Genomic DNA, 25,345 nt, shown 5'->3' on the forward strand with positions numbered 1-25,345 from the left:
CCAGTCATATCTCACTCTTTGCAACCCTATGGACTGTAGCCCACCAGGCTCCTCTGTCCATGGGATTCTCCAGACCAGGAATACTGGAGTGGGTTGCCATTTCCTCCTCCAGGGGATCTTCCTGACCCAGGGATGGAACCTGGATCTCCTGCAGCTCTTGCACTGGCAAGCAGGCTCTGTGCCACCCTGGAAGCCCATAGAAGTGGCCACAGTGTTCTCCAATGACACATGTGGGAGGACCCATAGCTTACCCCAGGGGCACAGATATGGGCACATCCACAAGTCACCTCAAGTGCATGGACATGATCAGGTCAGGTCCCTACCTTGGTGACCTTTAATCTTTGTAGGAGTGTGAGTGTGAGAGAGAGTATACGTGTGTGTGTGTGTGTGTGTGAGAACATGCATGTGTGCACACGTGTACAGACAAAGAAACAATAAAATTCAACATGATGACTATCTTAGTAAGAGGCATATACTTAGTACTAAGGAAGCAAATGAGGAACATTGTCTCTGGGACAGCTTCACAGAAAGAGGAAAATATGAGTCAGTCTTACTAAATACACAAGAGTTTAACTGTAAAGATGAGGGGAGGTGGAAGCCACTGTAAGGCTGGGCCAAAGCATCACAGGGCATAATGGGTTTGCAGTCTTGAAGGGCTTGAGTACTAACCTGACAGGAATGGCCAACTCTGATGAAGCACTAACACATGTCAAGTATACTTATCTCAGGTACTCCTTACAACTGTGTGAGGGAGCTGATATTATTATTCCTATTTTACAGATGAAAAAAAACTGGACACTTTGGGAAGTTAAATAGCTTGCCCAGGGTTGCACGATTTGTGTGTGATGGAACCTACCCTGGAACTCAGGTTTCATGCTGCTCTCCAGGGGGTGAAGCAGGAAACGTGCATGTAAAAGGCCTTGCGTGATTTGCTCCAGAGTACAACCTTTCCCCTGAGTTATTCTGTGGTTTCAAACTGTGAGACGCTGAAAATTCTGTTTTGAAGAGAAAAAGAAATGTAACACAGAATGTGAAGTTGATGTAAAACAAAGCTGTGGGGGATCTTAACGGAAGCACCCAAGAAGGACTGAAGACTCTAATAGCTCCTAGGCAGAGTCTGAAAACCCCTGCAGTAGGCACTGGGAAGAGAGTTGGTACAGTTTGTACCAAAGTTTCTCCATAAAGAAATGGGCAAGTCATGTGTAGCAGCACCAGATAGGGAAAGACTAAGGTTAGAAAGTCTTAAAAAGCTCCTGTCCAAGTGAGGGCCGATGAGACTGAAGAGGGGGACTTCCCCTGGACTTGCCACCTGGCTGAGTCTGAGGATGAGAGAAGGACTCAAGGTGATTGAGATATTTCTAGTTTAGGAAACTACCATAATGGGAGATCATCAGCTAAGATAAAGACACCAGAGGAGGAAGAGGCTTAGTGGTGGGAAATAACAAAAACAGCTGAAGTGCCTACAAAACACCTCTGGAGTGGTGGCCTGAAGGGAGGAGTGAAGGCATGCTGGTCTGGATGTGTGAGGAGCAGAGAGGCAGAAGAAGCAGGAGTACACGAGGTCTCCCAGGAGGGCTTCCAGAAGGAAAGGAGAGAACTGAGGACCAACCTGAGGGAGGGCAGGGAGGAAGTGGTGCAGGAGGAGAGCCCGGAGAGGCAGCAGTGGCACAGGGAGAAGGTGGCACAGAGCCAAGATGCCCTCAGTATAGAACGTGGTCAGTGGGACCAGAGGCTGAGGAAACATCACATAGGATGAGCTGGGGGAAGAGGGGGTTCTGAGTGGGAGTATCCTCTGTGGAAGCAGCTACACTGCTTTTTGTTAGAGAGACCTCTTAGAAACTTTCTGTTTTTGAGAAATGTGGCTAAAAACTGGTTTGTGTTCATTTTTCCCTGGGTCCTATTTCCACAATACATTCTCCTTTCTCTAATCCAAAAAAGCTTTGGAACAAAATATGACTCAAGTCAAAGAAACTTATATTGAAATAATAATATTTCTGAAATGCACCATCGACATACAATATCATAGACAATCTGCCAGGGCATTCTAAGTTTCTGCTTCCACGCTTCAAGCACTTTTAAATGCTAAAACCCACGACACATTTTGTTTCCTAAATTTGATTAAAAAGCAATTTTATACTCTGTCAATCAGCTTTACTAAGATATAAAGGGAGGATTACATTAGTGTTTGCAAGAAACAGAATTTCCATCACTATAACAAAGTCCCGTGGATACACCATTAGCATATACATTTACCAGGATGCTTTTCCCCACAAACCTCTAGAAATCCCCATGAAATTTTAGATTAACACGAGACGAACTTTCCTTTTAAAAAAAAATGCAAAATTTTTAATGGGAGTGCATTTCTGTCATAACATTCTTCATTCTTCCCTCTACATTTTCTTATGCCTTTCCTTCCATGCTCCTTTTATCATTTAAAAACTAGATCCTCACCTCAAAGTTCTGTGGCAGGCGCCCAGGCTGCCCTGTTGCTGACTGAGGGTCAGGAGTGTGGCGAGCCCCTTTCTGCCAGCACCCTCAGGATGCCTATGCACCCCCTGCAGGCCCCTGGAGGGGCCCAGGAAGACAAGCCTGAGATTTAGCAGCACTGGGATTTGGGGCAAGATGAAGAGGAAAGTTTTCCCCCTTTGGTCCTGGTGATTTTTCTTGATTTTTCTCCCTCAACAGCTCCAGCCACAGCACCCAAGTACTCCAACCACCCAGGGCTCCGAATGGGTGTGGGGCCTTCTGTTCTACGGGTGGGACCTCATGAGTTTGGGACTATCCTGTGGTGATGGGGATGACTCCCAGGCTTCTGTTATTTTTTAAACTGTATGAAGAGGTGCCTTGGGGTTGCAGGGCTACCAGCCTTCTCATCCCAGTTTCAATCAGAGTGAGTCTACTTTTAATTACTTTGTTCACTGAGGTTTCATGTAAGATTGCAATAGGAGGGAAAAAACTGTTTATTGCTTTAAAAATAACACATCATTATTAATTAGTTTGTTGGTGTATGGTTTGGGTTTTTTTTTGGTGGTGGCAAGTAGGAATGACTGTGCTAGAATAGGGGTACGAGGCAGAGGTCGGAAATGGGTAACTCTTAATCAGTCACAAGTGAAGGACTTAGCCAGCAGTTACAAACTAGAAATTCATGAAGACAACAGCTGCAGCCGGAACATGCTAGAGCCTCTTCCAAGTCTGGAGGCTGAGGAGAACCTGTGGGCACTCCAGGTCGGGGCACTGTAGCGCCACTGTTACTCTCTCTGGCTATACTTCTTCAGACTATGGCAGTCTAAGAAGTATCATTAAAGTACGTTTCTAAACAGCCTGTACTTGGCCAGCGCGCAAGTGCAGAAACAGCTGAGGGTACGAGGGAAGAGGCGACGAAAGGGCCAGCACGTACCGCACACCTACTATGTTCCGAACAAGCTATGCAGTGGAATTCCACTTACTTTTCATCAACCTTATGAAGCCTTTATTCTTATCCCCATTTTATCAAAACAAGAAACCTGGCAGGGAGCTAATTAACTCTTCCTTCCCATACTTCCCTCTTGTCTTGTGGACAGGAAGTGGGAGTTCTTGTTTCAAATACTTTTGAACTTCTCCAATAATACTTGATGAGTCTGCCTACTTATGTTCATACCCCTTGCATCATCATTGTAATTAACATTTTCCCAGTAATAACAGGAACTCTACATACTGGGCCTGACAATTCAGACAAGAATAAACACAAATAGCTGATGATGTTCCACATTACTAGCAGTGGCAAAGAAATACAAAGTAAAAGAACAGAATTACATCTGTCTGTACTTAATAAAAATCATCATTTCTATTTTCCTTCTTTTTTTTTTTTTTTTGGTTTTAGACAAACTGCTCCATGTTGGTGAGAGTGTGATAAAAGGGAAAAGTAAGAGTCACCAGCTGATGCGAGTGTAAACTGCTATAATTTTTTTGGTAAGCAATTCAGCAATAAATATTAAGAACCCTAAATGCTTCTATATGTTATTCAGTCATTCTTATTATGTAAATTTATCCTAAGATAAATTTAATAATCTTAAAGACCAAAAAAATCTTTATGCCCAAAGACATTCACTAGTTGAGATGACCTCAAACTGATACCTACAATTAGAGAACACAAAAAAACAAATCATTCTCTTCAACAAATGGTGCTGGAAAACCTGGATATCCACGTGCTAAAGAATAAAATTGCACCTGTATTTTACACCATAGGCAAAAATCAACTCAAAATGCATTAAGACTTAAACACACAGGAAAAACTTCCTAACACTGGGTCTTGGCAATGATGGCTTGGAATGATACCAAAAGCACTGGCAACAAAAGCAAAGTAGACAAGCGGGACTGCATTGAAATGAAAAGCTCTTGCATAGTCAAGGAAACAACAGAAGAGGCAGCCTATGAAATGGGAGAAAATATTTGTAAACCATATCTGAAAAGAAGTTAATATCCAAATAAATAATGGAACCCCAACTCAGTGAAAATGACCTGATTTAAGAGTCAGCAAAGGACTTGAATAGCCATTTCTTCAAAGAAGACATACAATGATCAACGGGTACATGAAAAGGTAACATCACAGACCATCAGGAAAATGCAAATCAAAACCGCAATTAGATACTACCTCACACGTATTAGATTGGCCACTATCAAAAAATTGAATATGACAAGTGTTAGCACGGAAGTGAAGAAACTAGAATTCCTGTGCACAGTTCGGGGGCGGGATGTAAAACGGGACAGGCAATATGAAGACCCCTCAAAAAATAAAAAATATGGTCCAAAAATCACACTTCTGGGGATTCATCTGAAAGAACTGAAAACAGAATTGAAGAGATATTTGCACTCCCATGTTCACTGCAGCATTATTCACAACAGTAATGAAGTGGAAACAATCTAATTTTCCATCAATGAATGCATAAAGAAAGAAAATGTGGTGTATACATATAAACACCATATTGGAATATTGTTCAGTCTTAAAAAGGCAGGAAATTCTGCTTTGTGCAACAAAATGGATGAACTTGGAGGACGTCATGCAAAGTGAGATAAACTAGTCACAGAAGGACAAATAATACATGATTCCACCTGTATGAGGTAGCTAAAGTAGTAAAATGCATAGAAGCAGAAAGTAGAATGATTGTTACCAGGACCTGGGGGGAAAGAGAAATGCTGAGTTGCTGTTCAGTTGGCATATAGTTTCAGTCAGGAAGAAGAAGATTCTAGAGATCTGCAGTACTACAATGGGCTTATAGTTAACAACACTATGCTTACACTTTAAAATGTGTTAAGAGGGTAAATTTTATGTTATATACTTTTTATAATGAAAAAGGAAGTAAATCATCCAGAAAATATTTTTAAATTTTTGAAAGCACATGGCTAAAGACTTGGACTTTACTGTGAAGCTAGAGGATAACAATTTTAAGGTCAAAGAACTCTGAAAATCTGATGATCCTCCCCAAGAAGGAGTAAACATACCCCAATTCCCAACCATAAGATTATATTCAAGACTATTTTCTTCCTGCCTTTTTTCTATGCATTTTTTTTAATACTTAGGAATCACAATCACACAGCATATTCATATTTTTGAAAATTAACATGGACTGTTCAGTTGGAGTATATGGTTGGGAATTAGGGATATATTTACTCCTTCAGTGACTTTCCTGGTGGCTCAGATGGTAAAGCATCTGCCTACAATGCGGGAGACCCAGGTTCAATCCCTGGGTTGGAAAGATCTCCTGGAGAAGGGAATGGCAACCCACTCCAGTATTCTTGCCGACCCCCCCGCCAAAAAGCGGCTCAAAGAAATATTTTTGGCTTCCCTGGTGGCTTAGAGGGTAAAGCGTCCGCCTGCCATGTGGGAGACCCGGGTTCAATCCCTGAGTTGGGAAGATCCCCTGGAGAAGGAAATGGCAACCCACTCCAGTACTCTTGCCTGGAAAATCCCATGGACGGAGGAGCCTGGAAAGCTGTAGTCCATGGGGTCGCAAAGAGTTGGACATGACTGAGCGACTTCACTTCACTTACTCCTTCTAGATATGGGGGCTTCCCTGGTGGCTCAGTTCGTAAAGAATGTACCTACAATGCAGGAGACGTGGGTTCGATCCTTGGGTTGGGAAGATCCTCTGGAGAAAGAAATGTCAACCCACTTTAGTATTCTTGCCTGGAGAATCCCATGAGCAGAGAAGAGCCTAGTAGGCTATAGGCCATGGGGTCGCAAGAGTCAGACACGACTTAGTGACTAAACCACCACCACCGTGACTAGATATGAAGGGATTATGAATGATTTCTTTACTCTTTTCTCAAATATATATATATATATATGTATATAATTATAATACCACTATGGAGGGAAACAGAGAAGGCAATGGCACCCCACTCCAGTACTCTTGCCTGGAAAATTCCATGGGCAGAGGAGCCTGGTAGGCTGCAGTCCATGGGGTTGCTACAAGTCGGATGAGAATGAGCGACTTCACTTTCACTTTTCACTTTCATGCATTGGAGAAGGAAATGGCAACCCACTCCACTGTTCTTGCCTGGAGAATCCCAGGGACGGGGGAGCCTGGTGGGCTGCCGTCTATGGGGTCGCACAGAGTCGGACACAACTGAAGCGACTTAGCAGCAGCAGTAGTATGGAGGGAAAAACCATACCTAAAGCAGCTTGTAACAAACCAATAATTTAGTCATTTTTTGGACATTTGTCAAAGTGAAATTTATCTTTAGCACCCTGAAGGAGTGAATGCAACATCCTCCAAACCAAAAATGTGTCTCTTCACAGGGAGAGCCTTGAGATGGAGGTGTGGCATACTAAGAGCACATAAACTCATTAACTTAGATCTGTGTAAAGATCTCTGATAGAAATGTACCCCTCCTTGTCAGGCTGAGCAAGAGCAGAGCAGGTGCAAAAGCACATCTGTAGGGAAAGCAGAAGAAAAAAACTGAAGCTAAAAATCCATTAAACAATAGATAGCAATACAATGTAATAATACAAAATATAGAACCGAGCTGGCCCTTCATTGGTCCAGCATTACATGGTGAAGGCCAGTGAAACCTGGCATGCTGTAGTCCATGGGGTTGCAGAGTCAGACACGACTGAGCGACAGAACAACGTGAGTGAAATTTTCTTTAAAAAATGGAGAAACTCTCCTTAAATTCAAAACTCCTATTTTAAGCACATTGAATGGGAAACTCCTCCAATGGTTAAAAGCTTTGTCTTTTTGAACTGTGTACCCAGGTCTTGAAAATCACCAGCATGATTAAGATCCTAAGACCCCTCATCAAACTCAAAAGAGGTGACCAGTAGGTACATAATCAGTGCGGTGTAGTGAGAGACCAGAGGGGAAGAATGATTCTGGGATGGGGAGGTACACGATTCCCAGCAGTGACTTGCAACGGTGGGGGTGAAGGGTGAGGAGGATGGCCTGTTGGAAGAAACTAGGAAAAAATAAAAAGACAAGTTGGATTAGATCATAAGCAGTCCTGAAGAACTATCCAAGGAGTTGACACCTTCTGTAGGGCTGGAGACACAGCTGCACTTCCTCGGGAAGGGAGTAACACAATTTGATGGCAGTATGAGTCTATGGCGGAGAAGGCGGTGGCACCCAACTCCAGGACTCTTGCCTGGAGAATCCCATGGACGGAGGAGCCTGGTGGGCTGCAGTCCATGGGTCGCTGAGGGTCGGACACGACTGAGGGACTTGACTTTCACTTTTCACTTTCATGCATTGGAGAAGGAAATGGCAACCCACTCCAGTGTTCTTGCCTGGAGAATCCCAGGGACGGGGCATCCTGGTGGGCTGCCGTCTATGGGGTCGCATAGAGTTGGACACGACTGAAGTGACTCAGCAGCAGCAGCATGAGTCTATGGGGTGCTTCCTCCTTATACTTTGCTGCAATCTAAAGCTTTAGAAATCATGTTTGGAATCAAACAACTTTGAGGCTCTCCTTCAGAACAAAAATCCACAACTTTGTACTATTGTTATTTATTTCTCAGTCCTGTGGTGTGGTTAGGAGGAATACTCTCTATTCTTTATGTTTGCAGGTGAAGAGAGTTCCCAGGAATAACCCTCCTGGAGTAAATAACTAATATTTATCATTGGACATTGAAATATTAACTATTCTTACTGGGGTTGGAACTAAACTATAAATTTATGGAAGGCAATTCACAGTTACCATAGTTGGTATTTTTTCTCCTTCCAAGCAGGCTATAATTGGGTAAAACAGCATGTATATACTGAAAATTCCGGGGGTAGGCCACTGAAAACTTCTTGTGAAAGAGGAAAAGAAACTATGGAAGTAAGTAAGACACGATAACACCCTGAAGAAATCTGGATTGTCCACAGGAATCAAGTGCCTTGGGAGGGGATGTGGCTGCCATCATTTCTAGGTTCCTGCCTAGGCTGGTCTGCCACCTGGCGGGATCTGGGGGACAGTGGAGGGAGATGTTTAAGAGCTGGATAACCCAGACTCAGTTCAGGCTCTGTCATTTACTTAATGGTGTAACCAACAGCAGATTACTTAACCTCTCCAAACCTGTAGTGCCCTTTTCTATGTAGCAGGGATAACAGTATCACAGTGTTGTTATGAAAAATAAATAAGATGGCATATGTGGTTCAGTTAGCACTGTGCTTGCCACATAGTAAACATTAACAGACACCAATAATAAACATAACTTTAATAGTATCATTATGAGAGATTTAAGCTTAAAATCTTGGAGGTGTCCCACATGACATTTAAAGTCCCTTCTTACTGAAAGAATCTTAAGTGTTTATATCCTCCATTGATGTCTCTTAGAATTAAGGCTATTCTCTGCCCGAAAAGGCACCCATATACATACACACACACACACGTGCATGTGTGCACACGTTAGGAAGCAGTCCCAACAAACAGAACATGTATAAAAGATATTACTAGCAGTCTGCATATGTACACATGTACCAGAGGTTCATTGGAAGGACTGATGCTGAGGCTGAAACTCCAGTACTTTGGCCACCTCATGCGAAGAGTTGACTCATTGGAAAAGACCCTGATGCTGGGAGGGATTGGGGGCAGGAGGAGAAGGGGACAACAGAGGATGAGATGGCTGGATGGTATGACCAACTAGATGCACATGAGTTTGGGTGAACTCTGGGAGTTGGTGATGGACAGGGAGGCCTGGCGTGCTGCGATTCATGGGGTCGCAAAGAGTCGGACATGACTGAGCGACTAAACTGAACTGAACCAGAGGTATGTGATTAACTCTGCACATATGAGGTCAGTGATTCATGGGGCTTTTCCCCCATAGAAATGTCAATAATGAGGAGGATCTGGAAACAAGTTTTCTCCTCAGCACAATCATCAATAAAGCAAAGTGGTGGAGAATCATTTTATTCCTATGACCTATTGGTTTAATCACTGGAAGCTAGAGTGAAATCAAATATTCTCAACTTGTTCTAGTTATTTCCACTTTTATAAGACTTCTATTTTACAACTAGAATACTAATTGACTGAGTCAAATTCTTCCATGGCAGCTTTAAACTATTTCTTAGGGCTCTTACTACTCTTCTGAAGGCTCAACCATTTAAGACCATTATCTAGAATTAAATGACAGCTTCAGTTAAAATGTCTAATCAACAAGCATTGTTCCAAGGATTGCTGCAGTTTTCTAGCTTGTGTCTCAGGATGACAGGCTTAGGCTGGTATAACCGAAAAAGTTAAGACTCAGGTCCCATACTTGAAGAGCTGCCAACAAGCCAAATATCAATAATTTTAATGATTTACAAACATGGTGTGCTCAAGTACTTTCAAAGAACTTCAAATATATTATCTCACTTGATCTTTATCACAGAACATAGGAGAGGCTTATATTTTTATCTTCACTTGGAAGACAAGGGAAAACTTTGAGTTCAGAGATGCTAAACTCAAGATCCCATGATTAGTAAATGACAGAGCCAGAACTGGAACCCAAGTTTTTGTTTCAGAATCTAGGACTCAATTGCCCAATACTGTTTGTAAAAGAGACCTATGTGTGCTCATAAAATAGCTATGTAGTTAGAGAATGGCATTCAATAAATATTAATTGATGACCTAAGTTTACTGTAATTCAGGATAATATTTTCATGATTCATTTTACATTTTAATTAAATTTGATAATATGTTTTTAACTTATCTGAAAAGATATTAAATAGATATATATTTTATACCACCCTATATACAATACCTAAGTCTACAAATACTACGCTGCTCATTATCCACTGAAACTACAGTGGATAAATATATCCTTCTGCAAATGTGGCACTGTGCACCCCTCTTCAATTTCCTGTTTTGTGAGAAGATGACCATGATCTGAGTAAAACCTTAGGAATGATAGAGATCACCTATTTCTGTCACTCTGGAGATCAACAAAGTAAATTAAAGTAGGTAACTCCATAAGTCATCACACAGGCACACACACACACACCCCAAATCCACCCTTTTGCTACAGTACTGCAACAAAACAAGAAAACAGCCTGATTTTATCACTTTTCACCAACAGAAATTTTCATCAGACATTCTACCAAGAAAACTGTCTTGTACCTGATATGAACTATAGGAGGTTTCCTAGAGGTCATGCTTTATAATATCCAGAAACAGAAATGGCCCTCAGCAATAAACTTATCATGGAGCAGGTACTCAAAGACAGGTAATTCATGAACACACACTCTCCTTCTGAATAAAAGATTACAGAAATATCCTCTGCCATGATTTGACTCCCTTAAAATCAAATTGATAAAAAACACACGGGAAATATTGAATATTTATAAATTGATCAGTCTTGTAGTTAACAAGACAAATATTTCCTATTAAAATAGCACTCACAAGTCAAAAGAATACTCCTCCATACTGTGAGGTTTTCCTCATTATTCGCTGGCCAATACTGATTAATTATCATTTACTTATGGGCTTTCCTGATAGCTCAGTTGGTAAAGACTCAGCCTGCAATGCAAGAGACCCTGGTTCAATTCCTGGGTCAGGAAGATCTGCTTTGAGAAGGGTTAGGCTACCCACTCCAGTATTCTTGGGCTTCCCTTGTGGCTCAGCTGGTAGAGAATCTGCCTGCAATGTGGGAGACCTGGGTTTGATTCCTGGGTTGGGAAGATCCCCTGGAGAAGGGAAAAGCTATCACTCCAGTATTCTGGCCTGGAGAATTCCATGGACTGCATAGTCCATGGGGTCGCAAAGAGTCTGACACAACTGCAAGACTTTTACTTCACTTCACTTATGGAGACACAGAATTCCATATTAGTAATTTTTTTTACCATTGCTTTTCACAGCAAGGTTCATTTCTCGAGTTGGTGCTAAGTAAGACCATAACTGATGTGCAGTTCCTATCAAATGCATCAACATCCTTGGGGATCTCCATATTTTGCCAATTTCAGGCTTCCTGACCTGGCCTGCCTAAGCTAGATCTATCAATTTACCTTTACTATAAGAAGCCCGAGAATGGGCCCCAAAGCCTCTTGAATGTAGCTTTTGCTTAAAAATGAGGCTAATAAGCATAGCTTATGCAGGGCCTCAACCAAAATTCACTGGTTGCAATTCAGTCTTTTTAGAACTGGGTGTATTCGAGACATGACATTGTGGTCACCACATACTCTCTGCTCTCATAACGAGCTCCTTCGGGGATTCCAGACTCACTTTTGGCACGTGAGGATTGAATTCCACAGCTCTATGAATGGCCTCTACCGCATTCATCTCTGCTGTGCTCAGCCCCCGCCGAGATGCAGCCTCAGGAGAGAATCTGAAAAGCAGAAAGACAAACACCATCCAGTTGGGACCACTGCTTGGGCATTAACCCGGAAAGGCATCCACACATCAAGGGCCCAGAAAAACCACAGCGAGCCAAAGCCATGAGCTCTCCAAACCTCCACTGCATCAGACCTCTGAGAGACCCTTCAGACAGAGGCCAACAAAAACCCCAGCAGAAGCAGAAAGCGTGCTTGTGTCTAATCGTGGAAGGAATTCAATTCAGCTGTCAAGTCTCTCTGTCTAAATAGCTAATCTAAGTTTTCTAGGAGGTACCTGCTTAGGTCAGGGGAGGGGGGAGGACTGACAAGGGCAGACAGTGTAGGAAAAAGAGAAAACTAGGTTACAGAAGAGCGCACTTGGTTAAAAACAGAACTGGGGAGAATTTTAAAGGAGGCTCCCAACCCCATGTCAGTGCTGCGATGGAGGGTTAAGTCTTGCAGCTTCAGCAGCAGGCGAGCCTGCTGGGGGCCATTCCGGCAGGGGGCGTGTGCATGCCCAAACTGCGGGCAAGACACCTGCCCGAGTGAATGAAAAAAACCAGACCATGCAATCTCTTTCTCACCTCACACCCAGGGCTAACTCCAGAGCTGTGCTTGGCAGGCAGACACCACAGGGGAAGCTGTGACAACCCTGGCCCTGCCCTCCCAAGCTGGAGTCGCTGTGTAGGGAGAAAAGATGTTGCAGTAGGTACTGGCGATCTACAGGATAAAAAAGAATGAAAGAAAATTACTTCGGTCTTGAAGTGCACACACACTGAACAGCAAACCTGTCTGACACAGCAGAGGCTGTGTTCTTTTCCTGGTATCTGCTTTTCAATGCTCCAGAGGGAGTGGAGTGGGACATGTAAGCGTTTATGAACTCAAAACCAGTTAAGCCATCTGTTCTCTTTCACCTGCCAGTCACCTGGTTTATGGAAATTCTCTATGCCATTGTCACCTGCCTGAATAAAAAGGGCCAAGGTCCCACTGAGATGGTGACTCACGAACCCTGGGTGGGGAGTCAGTTTGGAATTGCTGAGATAAAGAATGGGGGATGACCATCCCTTTTTACTGTATTACATCTCTGTTATGACCACTACCCCATACTGGACTGCTGGAGGAAGAGGAATACGCCAAAAAAAAAAAAAAATGAATCAAAGAAGGCATTTTTGTGTAAGTCTCAAGCAGGCCTTTTGGTATCTGTGGTCTGGCAAAAAAAGAAAAAAAAAAAAAAAAAAAGGAAAAAAGTCACCTCAGAGGCATGGAATTTCATACAAATCCCTCTTTAGGGACCCATTCACCATTACAATTCCTAGGGATATGCATTCCCTCCTTCTAGTAGTGAAAGGAAAGATCAGCAGGTTTTGGAAAATGCATGCTCATAAGCAGGGGTCTCATAGACTAAGGAAAACTTCCAGAGAAACCCTCAGACACAACGCATCTCCTTCAGTCCAGACCGACACCTAGTACCACCAGGTCACTCTCCACTTACTTGTCAGAGACAGCTCTTGCTTTGAGCAAGGCAGCTGTGTAGCATATTGTTGCCGACTTTGGTAAGCTTATATCTGTCAGAGAGAAAAGAAAAGTAGGAGCTGTTATACGTTTGTACAAACAAAGAGCAATAATTTTAAATACACTAGCATTTTAATCATATAAGCCTACTAAAGCATAAGACTATGTCAATCAATGTATGCAGTACACAGCTGTTTCTTATGTATCTGGGTGGTATGTGACAAACAAGGTAATTCAGTTTTCTGTAAGTAATTCAGGTTTAAAGCCCACCACACTGGCAATCATCTTCTGTTTTAAAATGTATATTTTCATATGTTGAGTTTAAGCAGAGAATAGCTATAAATACATAAAATAAATATTACATGAAGAGCCTTGATATCAAGAAAGGCAAATAGGACCTCTTTGTTACTTATAAAATTTCTCAAGAGGTATATGAAATACTAAAGTGAAGAAAAAAATACTACCTGGATTTTTAAAAAATATAAGTATTTTAGTGATAAATCAATTTATTTTAAAAACTAATCTTTAAAAATTTAAACCTGGTTTAAATTTAAACCAGATTTCCTTTGCATTAAGCTTCAAGAAATTTATATTCAGTTTTTTTGTTAACCGTGAGAAGAAAAATCTTTATAAAGCTATATACATTTATATATACATAAGAAAACTTTATAAAACTATACAATTTTTGTTCATTAAAAACCCATGACAAAGCCTCTTTCAAATTATGAAGCCTAATCTGTTGCCCAGAAAAACAGGTCCTTTTGGTTTGTATAGATAATTTCAGATGGAGGGGTGAGGATGAGAACCAGATTCCATTTACAGGGAATAAAGCGCAGAGTGCAACTAAGAGTAGATCAACTCAAAGAGGGTAGTCCCTTGATGGGGGGCAGACTTGTATGTAAATTATGATCTTATTTCGTACCAGAACTGTATTTCTTTAACACTCATAGTAATTTATACTACTATGACATAGAAATACTTTCTTAATTCAGACCAGGTAAAAATATGCCATTCTAAGGTGCTACAAAATTCACTCTAGGTTAGAAGAACTCTTAACACTTGGAATTCTCTTCAAGTTTCTTGTAGGGCTGTTTTCAACTTTAGAAGAATGACATTATAGTAGGAATGAAAAGGAAAGTCCATAACTAGACAACAGACAACAGCAAGAGAAAATAATTTCATAAAAGAAAAACAATCTCTCATTCAATAACCAATTAACCACCAACTCCAGCATGAGGAATTTCTCTTTGAAGGAAATTTCATGACGTTGATAAAATACAAATAATCAGAGAAAATACCAATACAGAATTAAAAGGGCCAGATGTCTCTGCAATCCTGATCTCATAAGTTATATTCAAACAAAACTTAAGCACTGTAAGCACAGTATAAAATGTGCTTGTGACTAAGAAAGAAGGAAAAGGTCAGACACTCATGGATTTGTCTTGTTGTTTTTCCAATATCTAAACATTTAACTACTTCCCAGTAGTGAGGGACAGAGGATCCTGGCGTGCTACAGTCCCTGGGGTCGCAAAAAGTCAGACAGGACTTAGCAACTGAAAAACAGTCCAGGAATCAACTGTCTTGTTTGCTAGGGTCCACTTATTGATTGTTATTAGAAGATAATGAAAAAAATTGCAGATAACACACATTCTACTTAAAAGTTTACACCTTTTTTCCTTTTTTTAAGTTCTGCTGCTAAGTCACTTCAGTCATGTCCGACTCTGTGTGACCCCATAGATGGCAGCCCACCAGGCTCCTCCGTCCCTGGGATTCTCCAGGCAAGAACACTGGAGTGGGTTGCCATTTCCTTCTCCAATGCATGAAAGTGAAAAGTGAAAGTGAAGTCGCTCAGTCCTGTCCGACTCTTCTCGACCCCATGGACTGTAGCCTGCCAGTCTCCTCCGTCCATGGGATTTTCCAGGCAAGAGTACTGAAGTGGGGTGCCATTGCCTTCTCCGTTTTTAAGTTCAGACCTTTCATTTAAACATTATCTAAGCCCGTAGTGGTAAAGAGTGAAGTGAAATTTGCTCAGTTGTGTCTGACTCTTTGTGACTCCATGGACTGTATAGTCCATGGAATTCTCCAGGCCAGAATACTGGAGTGGGTAGCCTTTCCCTTCTCCAGGGAATCTTCCTAACCCAAGGATCGAACCCAGGTCTCCCTCATTGCAGGCAGATTCTTCCCAATCCAGGGATCGAACCCAGGTCTCCTGCATTGCGGGTGGATTCTTTACCAGCTGAGCCACAAGGGAAGCCCAAGAATACTGGAGTGGGTAGCCTATCCCTTCTCCAGCAGATCCTCCACACCCAGGAATCGAACCGGCATCTCCTGCATTGAAGGTAGATTCTTTACCAACTGAGCTCTGAGGGAAGCCCCTTAGCTTCCCTCATGAAAAACCCTCCTGTTAATGCACAAGACATAAGAGAAGTGGGTTCAATCCCTGGGTCAGTTGGGAAGATCCCCTAGAGGAGGGCATGGAAACCCACTCCAGTATTCTTGCCTGGAGAATCCCATGGACAGAGGAACCTGGCAGGCTACATTTCATAGGGTCACAAAGAGCTGGACACAACTGAAGCGACTTAGCACTCATGCAAGCCCTGTTTTCACCCTTCCTAGAGTGATCTGTGTTCCTTCTGTGTCAATCTAGCACCTTTCTATGAAATGGGAACAAAGGATTAGTTCTAGAAAGGAGCTGAAACTGAAAATAATGGTCAAAATTATTTGAAGGTGGCAGCACAAGAGGAAGCCTCACTTGAAAAACTAAAGAAAACCTGTTGCTAAGGATTTAGCTTCTCAAGGAGAAGGCTCAGGTTGTTTTGAAGCAAAGGAACACATTCACCTAGTTGGAAATGCAAAAACATATATATGACTGAGGTGTTTCAGCAGAATATCAGAGATGCCTAATCAAAGGCAATCTTTAACTCTTTCACTCCTATAGACAAGACATTCACAACTCTGCAACATTACAACTACTATGGTATATTTTCCCCATTTAAAAAATGTTTACCCTTATTCCTTTATTGTATGTGAAGATGTTGGTAGTATATGCACATGATCATAATACTTAATAAAAATATATATTTTAGTCAGTATCAAATGGGGGAAGGAAAAATATAAATACCACAATTCTCCACTAGTAGCAAGTTTATTTCATTTGTTATCTCTTTAGTATACTATTTTGCTTTCATTGTTAAACAAAAATGAAAAACTAGCAAACAATTCTTGCATAACCTACTTATATAGTTTCAATATTTTTATTTTAATTGTGTCAAAGCAAGACATCTATTTGGTAATGGCAATCTGTCTCTAAGGAGGGATGAATCATTATAAAGAAACTGATCCTAAATATCCCTTCAGGTAAAGCATCTTGTTCAAATAAGGCTTTCTTTTACAACATATTTTTGTAAATGACACTTATTTATGACAATATAAATCAAATACTTTAACATTTTGCCTACCCAGCAATTCTACATCTAAGGCTTTATCTTAAGGGAAGTCATCATGATTGTGCATGAAGATTTAACCTTAAGGATGTAGATCACAACATTGTTTCTAATGGTAGAAAACTGCAAACAGCCTAAATGTCCAATCACAGAAGAAAGGCTAAGGTGCTACACCATCCACAAGGTCCAATTCTGGGCAGTCATTAAGTTGTACGGTAGGTAAGTATTTAATGAGCTGGGAAAGTTCTGCATTATTGTGTACACATCAATAAGTAAAACAAGTTTACAAAAATTATGATTTCACATATTTTAAGAAAAGCATTTATACACAGAGAGATAAAAAGGCTGGAATTATACATATGAAATATTAAGTTTTATTTCTGGGTGCTGGGATTATAGACAATTTTCTACTGTTTATCTGAATTTTCAAAGCTTCCTGTGATGTGCATGTAATAAGTGAATTTTTAAAAGATAATGATGATGCTAAATAGAAGGATTCTTTTTACTAACTGCCTGAAGCAAGATCATGGGCAAATACATTGGTAGAGCCAGACACAGACAGCATAAACAGAGGCAGAACTTACACAAAGTGCTGTCAGCCCTGCAGATCTAGAAAATGTATTTACATGCCTTTAAAAAAGTTAGTGTATTCTTTTGCAGTGTGCAACTGTTAACCATATTTTAATCTAATAACTGCCTAACATCTAAATCGGAGGCAGGAACTGCATGTTTTGGCACAGTTTTTAAGAAAAACTATATACACTACCTTTAGGAGAAAGCTAATTACTATAGGCCTCTTGCCCCATAAGCACTGCCTTTTTCATTTTGTAGGGAAAATAAAAGACTGAGACTTGCTGGTTGCTGCCTATTATAATTTTTAAAATTATTATTTTGAAATAATTATAGTGTCACAGAGTTGTGAACATAGTACACAGAGTTCTGTGAAGCTTCCCTCAAATGGTAACAACTCACAAAACTGTATAATGATATAAAAACCAAGAGACTGACACTGGTATGGTACTATTAAGTCAATTATAGACCTTATTCAGTTTTCACCATTTTTTACATGCATTCCTATGAGTTTGTGGTTCTATGCAATTTCATCCCAAGGCTAGATTCATGTAACCACCACTACTATCAAAACATACAACTTTCCCAAAGGAATCCTCTTATGCTGGCTCTTTCCCTTGTCACCCATACCTGTCCCCCAGTGACCACTAATCTGTTCTCTATCTCCATAAATTTGTCTGCCTACTATCATTTTATGCTTTTGCAATCAGGGAAATGAATATAATGGTAAGGGGAACAGAGTGACTAACAGTAGTGATGAAAATGGTAGTATCAGAAGTTTAAAGCAGGAAATAACACCAAATAAGATGCTTTCCTAGACTTCTTATAATTTATTCAGAAATTTTATTTTGAGGAAGAGACTTGAAATTATTCTAAGTCAATTTTATGAAGAGACTCTAACTATGCAGTGCTTTTCTGTCTTTTTAAGTGGTGTGTAGCTACCACTATTGCCAGAAAGTCTCTTTAAGGATTAGAATCCAAGGAGGAAATGAAGGGAAATAATGAGACATCACATATTTCCATTACTCATTATAGAAAGAAGGAATGCTGATGTTTCTCACTTAAGCAAAGCTGAACTGCTGGCGTTAATTCTCCTTCCACTTCTTTGCCATCTTGTGCTTCATATGGATCCTTTTATGAAAAGGGAAGAACTTTCTCTAAGCATCTTAGGTGTGTAAAATCAAATAGACATAAAAAACTTTAATTAAAAGCTACAATCCTGAACTCCACAGAATTAGAGTCATAGCGTATGCACTTTCGTGTCAGGCTTCTTTCATTCTAAATGATATTTTGAGGTTCATCCATGTTGTAGCGTACAGCAGTATCTCATCCCTTTTTATTGCTGAGTAGTATTTCATTGTGTGAATATACCACAATATGTTTATTCTCTTGCTCATGGCTATTTGGATTGTTTTCCAGTTCTTCACTATTATATAGAAAGCTGTTGTTATCATTCTTGTGTATGTTTTTTCTTAAAAAAAAACCAAAAACTCATTGTTCTGAGATATATAACTGGAAATGGAATTTAGTCAGAAGACAGATAAATGACTGGTGGATAGTACTCCAAAGAGGTTGTGTGAAGTTTGCAAAACTAATATATGGTGAGAGAAGTCAGAAAAATGGTTACAGCTGGGTTGAGGGGTAACTTTCTGAGATGATGGAAAATTCTATGATCCTGGGTGGTGATCACAGAGGTGTGTATATATAACTGGTGGCTCAGATGGTAAAGAGTCTGCCTGCAGAGTGGGAGACCAAGGTTTGATCCCTGAGTCAGGAATATCCCCTGGAGAAGAAAATGGCTACCCATTCCAGTATTTTTGCCTGGAGAATCCCATGGAGTGAGGAGCCAGGCAGGTTATAGTCCATGTGGTCACAGAGTCGGACACGACTGAGCAACTTCACTCACTCACTCATACATAACTGAAAAGTCATCCAGCTCTATGTTTAAGACTTGTGTATGTTACAGCACGTAATTTATATCTCAATTAAAAAAAGGTGAAAAAAAAAAAAAGCCAAACCTATGATCCTGAAGCTGTCTTCTCTCCCTTGCCTTTCATCACTTTGGCCCCTGCATTCCCTCTATGGATCCTTATCTAAAAATTCCTTCTTAGTTTAATAAACAGAATTTGATTATTTCTCAAGTTGACCTTTCAGCTATTAAGATGGTTAAATTATCTCCTCTAAACCTAATCTTATCCACTCCAGTACTCTTGCCTGGAAAATCCCATGGGCGGAGGAGCCTGGTAGGCTGCAGTCCATGGGGTCGCAGAGTCGGACACAACTGAGTGATTCACTTTCACTTTTCACTTTCAGCACTGGAGAAGGAAATGGCAACCCACTCCAGTGTTCTTGCTTGGAGAATCCCAGGGATGGCAGAGCCTGGTGGGCTGCTGTCTATGGGGTTGCACAGAGTCGGACACAACTGAAGTGACTTAGCAGCATCAGCCCTTTAACTGAAGACACAGTATGCAGAACTTCTCACTTATTTTTATTACAGAGCCATGGGTGATTTAAAAATATGAGATTTACAACTGTAAATAATCCTCTGGATCCCTGAAACCTGACCAGTACAGAGCCAGGGAAACATGCAGCCTGGGGAGCCCGTGGCCACTGCCCCAGCTCTGAGTACCAGCAAGGATGGCCCTGAAGTTGAGCAGCTGCAGCACTTTGTTCCTAAGACTATGTGGTCAACAAACCTTCACTCCACATTCTATCCAAACCAATTTCACTCAAAGGCAGGTCTTCTCTCTATTACTTCAGCCAGGAGAATTTTGGAATCTATGAGCAGGATTTCCACATATGCCTCCATTAAATTTTAAATCTTAAGATAAAATCTAAACTATTAAATAGTAATGGTTTCAGCATATCATTCCAGCCTATCAGTCATAGTTGTAACTCAACCTATCACCTATAGCTTTGCTCCATACACGTCATAAGTATACCTTCCTTTCTATATGATCATTATCATCATCAAAATTACCACTAGCTAACATTTATTGAAGGCTTATTAAGTCCCAGACACTGGTGTTAATCGTGTATACACATTAATCCTCAAACCAGTAGGTCCTATTAGATAGGACCTACTGCTAGCCCTGTTTTACAGATGGGGAAAGTGAGGCATAAAACAGTTAAGAAATATGACAACACGACACACCTAGAAGAAATATGAGCTTCCCCCAGAGCACATGCTTGTTAACTGTGCTATGCTGTCAGCAAGGTCTGACTTAAAAACATAGTGACCACAGCAATACCAAGGAGAGAGTCCAGAAATGGTATTCTAGAGATCGCCCTGTATTTGCAGTGGTCTGCAATAATCTGTGTGCAACCATTTATTAATAATTACAACAGGTAAAACTGTGCAGCACTGGAGAGACTTTAAGGAGATACCCCATGTCCAAGGGCAAAGGAGAGCCCCAGCAAGATGGTAGGAGGGACAAAATCGCGTTTAGAATCAAACATACCTGCCAGAGACATTCAGAGGGCTCAAACAAACCTTGTGTGCACCAGGACCCAAAGACCCACAGAGACTGGGACAGAACTGTGTTTGAGTGTCTCTTGTGGAGGTACGGGTCAGCAGTGGACTGCTGCAGGAGCAGGGGCTCAGGGTGCAGCAGGCGTGGGTATGGCATAAGCCCTCTTGGAGGAGGTTGCTATCAACCCCATCATATAGCTGTCAGAACTTACACAGGAATGGGGAAATAGATTCTTAGAGGGCACAAACAGAATCCTGTGTGCACCAGGACCCAGGAGAAAGGAGCAGTGATGCCACAAGAGACTGACCCAGACTTGCCCATGAGTGTCCAGGAGTCACTAGCGGAGGTGTGGGTCGGCAGTGGCCAACTGCAGGTTGGGGGCACTAAGTGCAGCAGTGCGAGCATGGGACCTTTTCAAGGAGGTCACCATTATCTTCATTACCTCCACCATAGTTTAGCCCCAGGTGAATAACAGGGAGGGAACACAGGCCTACCCATCAACAGAAAACTGGATTAAAGAATGGCCCCGCCCATCAGAACAAGACCCAGTCTCCCCCTCAGTCAGTCTCTCCATTCAGGAAGCTTCTATAAGCCCCTTATCCTTCTCCATCAGAGTACATAGACTGAAAACCACAATCACAGGAAACTAACCAATCTGATCACATGGACCACAGCCTTGTCTAACTCAGTGAAATTATGAGCCATGCCGTGTAGGGCCACCCAAGATGGACAGGTCATGGTGGAAAGTTCTTACAAAACGTGGTACACTAGAGAAGGAAATGGTAAACCATTTCCATATTCTTGCCTTGAGAAGCCCATGAACAATATGAAAAGGCAAAAAGATAAGACACTGAAAGATGAACTCCCCAGGTCGGTAGGTGCCCAATATGTTACTGGAGATCAGTGGAGAAATAACTCCAGAAAGAATGAAGGGACAGAGACAAAGCAAAAAGAACACCCAGTTGTGGATGTGACTGGTGATGGAAACAAGATCCGATGCTGTAAACAGCAATACTGCATAGGAACCTGGAATGTCAGGTCCATGAATAAAGGCAAATTAAAAGTGGTCAAACAGGAGATGGCAAGAGTGAACATTGACATTTTAGGAATCAGCGAACCAAAATGGACTGGAATGGGTGAATTTAACTCAGATGACCATTATATCTACTACTGCAGGCAAGAATCCCTTAGAAGAAATGGAGTAACCATCATAGTCAACAAAAGAGTCTGAAATGCAGTACTTGGATGCAATCTCAAAAACAACAGAATGATCTCTCTCTGTTTCCAAGGCAAACTGTTCAAATCACAGTAATCCAAGTCTATGCCCCGACCAGTAATACTGAAGAAGCTGAAGTTGAATGGTTCTACAAGAACCTTCTAGACCTACAAGACCTTCTAGAACTAACACCCCCAAAAGATGTCCTTTTCATTATAGGGGACTGGAATGTAAAAGTTGGAAGTCAAGAGATACCTGGAGTAACAGGCAAATTTGGCCTTGGAGTACAGAAAGCAGCAGGGCAAAAGCTAACGGAATTTTGCCAAGAGAACGCAGTGGACATAGCAAACACCCTCTTCCAACAACACAAGAGAAGACTCTACACATGGACATCACTAGATGGTCAACACCAAAATCAGATTGATTATATAATTTACAGCCAAAGATGGAGAAGTTCTATACAGTCAGCTAAAACAAGACCAGGAACTGACTGTGGCTCAGATCATGAACTCCTTATTGCCAAATTCAGACTTAAATTGAAGAAAGTAGGGAAAACCACTGGACAATTCAGGTATGACCTAAATCAAATCCCTTATGATTATACAGTGGAAGTGACAAGGGATTAGATCTAATAGAGTGCCTGAAGAACTATGGATGGAGGTTCGTGATATTGTACAGGAGGCAGGGATCAAGACCATCCCCAAGAAAAAGAAATGTAAAAAGGCAAAATGGTTGTCTGAAGAGGCCTTACAAAGAGCTGTGAATAGAAAAGCCTCTTGATGAAAGGGAAAGAGGAGAGTGAAAAAGTTGGCTTAAAGCTCAACATTCGGAAAACTAAGATCATGGCATCTGGTCCCATCAGTTCAGTTCAGTTCAGTTCAGTCGCTCAGTCGTGTCTGACTCTTTGTGACCCCATGAATTGCAGCATGCCAGCCCTCCCTATCCATCACCAACTCCCGGAGTTCACTCAAACTCACATTCATTGAGTCGGTGATGCCATCCAGCCATCTCATCCTCTGTTGTCCCCTTCTTCTCCTGCCCCCAATCCCTCCCAGCATCAGAGTCTTTTCCAATGAGTGAACTCTTCGCATCCAGTCCCATCACTTCATGGGAAATAGATGGGGAAACAGTGGAAACAGTGTCAGACTTTATTTTTTTGGGCTCCAAAATCACTGCAGATGGTGACTGCAGCCATGAAATTAAAAGACGCTTCCTCCTTGGAAGGAAAGTTATGACCAACCTAGACAGCATATTCAAAAGCAGAGACATCACTTTGCCAACAAAGGTCTGTCTAGTCAAAGCTATGGTTTTTCCAGTAGTCATGTATGGATGTGAGAGTTAGACTATAAAGAAAGCTGAGCACTGAAGAATTGATGCTTTTGAACTGTGGTGTTGGAGAAGACTCTTGAGAGTCCCTTGGACTGCAAGGAGATCCAACCAGTCCATCCTAAAGATCAGTCCTGGGTGTTCATTGGAAGAACTGATATTGAAGCTGAAACTCCAATACTTCGGCCATCTAATGCAAAGAGGTGATTCATTTGAAAGACCCTGATGCTGGGAAAGATTGAGGGCAGGAGGGAAAGGGGAAGACAGAGGATGAGATGGTTAGATGGCATCACTGACACAATGGACATGACTTTGGATAAACTCCGGGAGTTGGTGATGGACAGGGAAGCCTGGCGTGCTGCAATTCATGGGGTCACAAAGAGTTAGACACGACTGAGCAACTCAACTGAACTGATCTGAGAAGAGAAGTGAAAGGCAAAGAAGAAAAGGAAAGATATACCCATCTGAATGCAGGTTTCCAAAGAATAGCAAGGAGAGATAAGAAAGTCTTCCTCAGTGATCAATGCAAAGAAATAGAGGAAAACAATAGAATGGGAAAGACTAGAGATCTCTCAAGAAAATTAGAGGTACCAAGGGAACATTTCATGCAAAGATGGGCTTAATAAAGGATAGAAAAGGTATGGACTTAACAGAAGCAGAAGATATTAAGAAGAGGTGGTAGGAATACCCAGAAGAGCTATACAAAAAAGATCTTCACAACCCAGATAATCATGATGGCATGATCACTCAACTAGAGCCAGACATCCTGGAATGCAAAGTCAAGTGGGCTTTAGGAAGCATCACTACAAACAAAGCTAGTGGAGGTGATGGAATTCCCGTCTAGCTAGTTCAAATCCTAAAAGATGATGCTGTGAATGCGCTTCACTCAATATGCCAGCAAATTTGGAAAACTCAGCAGTGGCCACAGGACTGGAAAAGGTCAGTTTTCATTCCAAGCCCAAAGAAAGGCAATGCCAAAGAATGCTCAAACTACTGTACAATTGCACTCATTTCACATGCTAGTAAAGTAATGCTCAAAATTCTCCAAGCCAGGCTTCAATAGTACCTGAACCGTGAGCTTCCAGATGTTCAAGCTGGATTAAGAAAAGGCAGAGAAACCAGAGATCAAATTGCCAACATCTGTTGGATCACAGAAAAAGCATGAGAGTTCCAGAAAAACAACTACTTCTACTTTATTAACTATGCCAATGCCTTTGACTGTATAGATCACGACAAACTCTGTAAAATTCTGAAAGAGATGAGAATACCAGACCACCTGACCTGCCTCTTGAGAAACCTGTATGCAGTTCAGGAAGCAACAGTTAGAACTGGACATGGAACAACAGGTCAAGGCTGTATATTGTCACCCTGCTTATTTAACTTATATGCAGAGTACATCATAAGAAATGCTGGGCTGGAGGAAGCACAAGCTGGAATCAAGATTCCTGGGAGAAATATCAATAACCTCAGATATGCAGATGACACCACCCTTACAGAAGAAAGTGAAGAACTAAAGAGCCTCTTGATGAAAGTGAAAGAGGAGAGCCAGAAGTTTTTGGCTTAAAACTCAACATTCAGAAAACTAAGATCATGGCACCTGGTCCCATCACTTCATGGCAAATTGATGGGGGAACCGTGGAAACGGTGAGAGACTTTATTTTGGGGGGCTCCATGGGGTCGCTGAGAGTCGGACACAACTGGGCGACTTCACTTTTACTTTTCACTTTCATGCATTGGAGGAGGAAATGGCAACCCACTCCAGTGTTCTTGCCTGGAGAATCCCAGGGACGGTGAGGCCTGGTGGGCTGCCGTCTATGGGGTCGCAGAGTCAGACACGACTGAAACGACTTAGCAGCAGCAGCAGCAAAATCACTGCAAATGGTGAATGCAGCCATGAAATTAAAAGACGCTTCCTCCTTGGAAGAAAAGCTATGACCAACCTAGACAGTATATTAAAAAGCAAAGACATTACTTTGCCAACAAAGGTCCGTCTAGTCAAAACTATGGTTTTTCCAGTGGTCATGTATGGATGTGAGAGTTGGAGTATAAAGAAAGCTGAGC

The 25,345-nt window shown here is 41.6% G+C and overlaps 1 protein-coding gene across 10 annotated transcripts in view; it reads right to left on the reverse strand.

Annotated features, from left to right (window-relative positions):
• Positions 1–25,345, reverse strand: part of ST7 (suppression of tumorigenicity 7) — a 268,694-nt gene that overhangs the window by 29,785 nt on the left and 213,564 nt on the right. For 9 of the 10 annotated variants that reach the window (XR_009494113.1, XM_005205387.5, NM_173961.3 and 6 more), the window contains 2 exons: positions 13,237–13,309; positions 11,656–11,758 (listed from right to left, as the gene is read on the reverse strand). Coding sequence is in view for 9 of the 10 variants with exons in the window: in XM_005205387.5 (XP_005205444.1) it covers positions 11,656–11,758; positions 13,237–13,309 (176 nt within the window). In the remaining variant the exon portion in view is untranslated. Of the gene's footprint in view, positions 1–11,655; positions 11,759–12,328; positions 12,465–13,236; positions 13,310–25,345 lie in introns of those variants that run through there. The other variant, XM_059885379.1, reaches the window with a different exon arrangement.

The sequence above is a fragment of the Bos taurus genome, chromosome 4 (genome assembly GCF_002263795.3).
Source record: "Bos taurus isolate L1 Dominette 01449 registration number 42190680 breed Hereford chromosome 4, ARS-UCD2.0, whole genome shotgun sequence".
In the NCBI taxonomy this organism is placed as follows: domain Eukaryota; kingdom Metazoa; phylum Chordata; class Mammalia; order Artiodactyla; family Bovidae; genus Bos; species Bos taurus.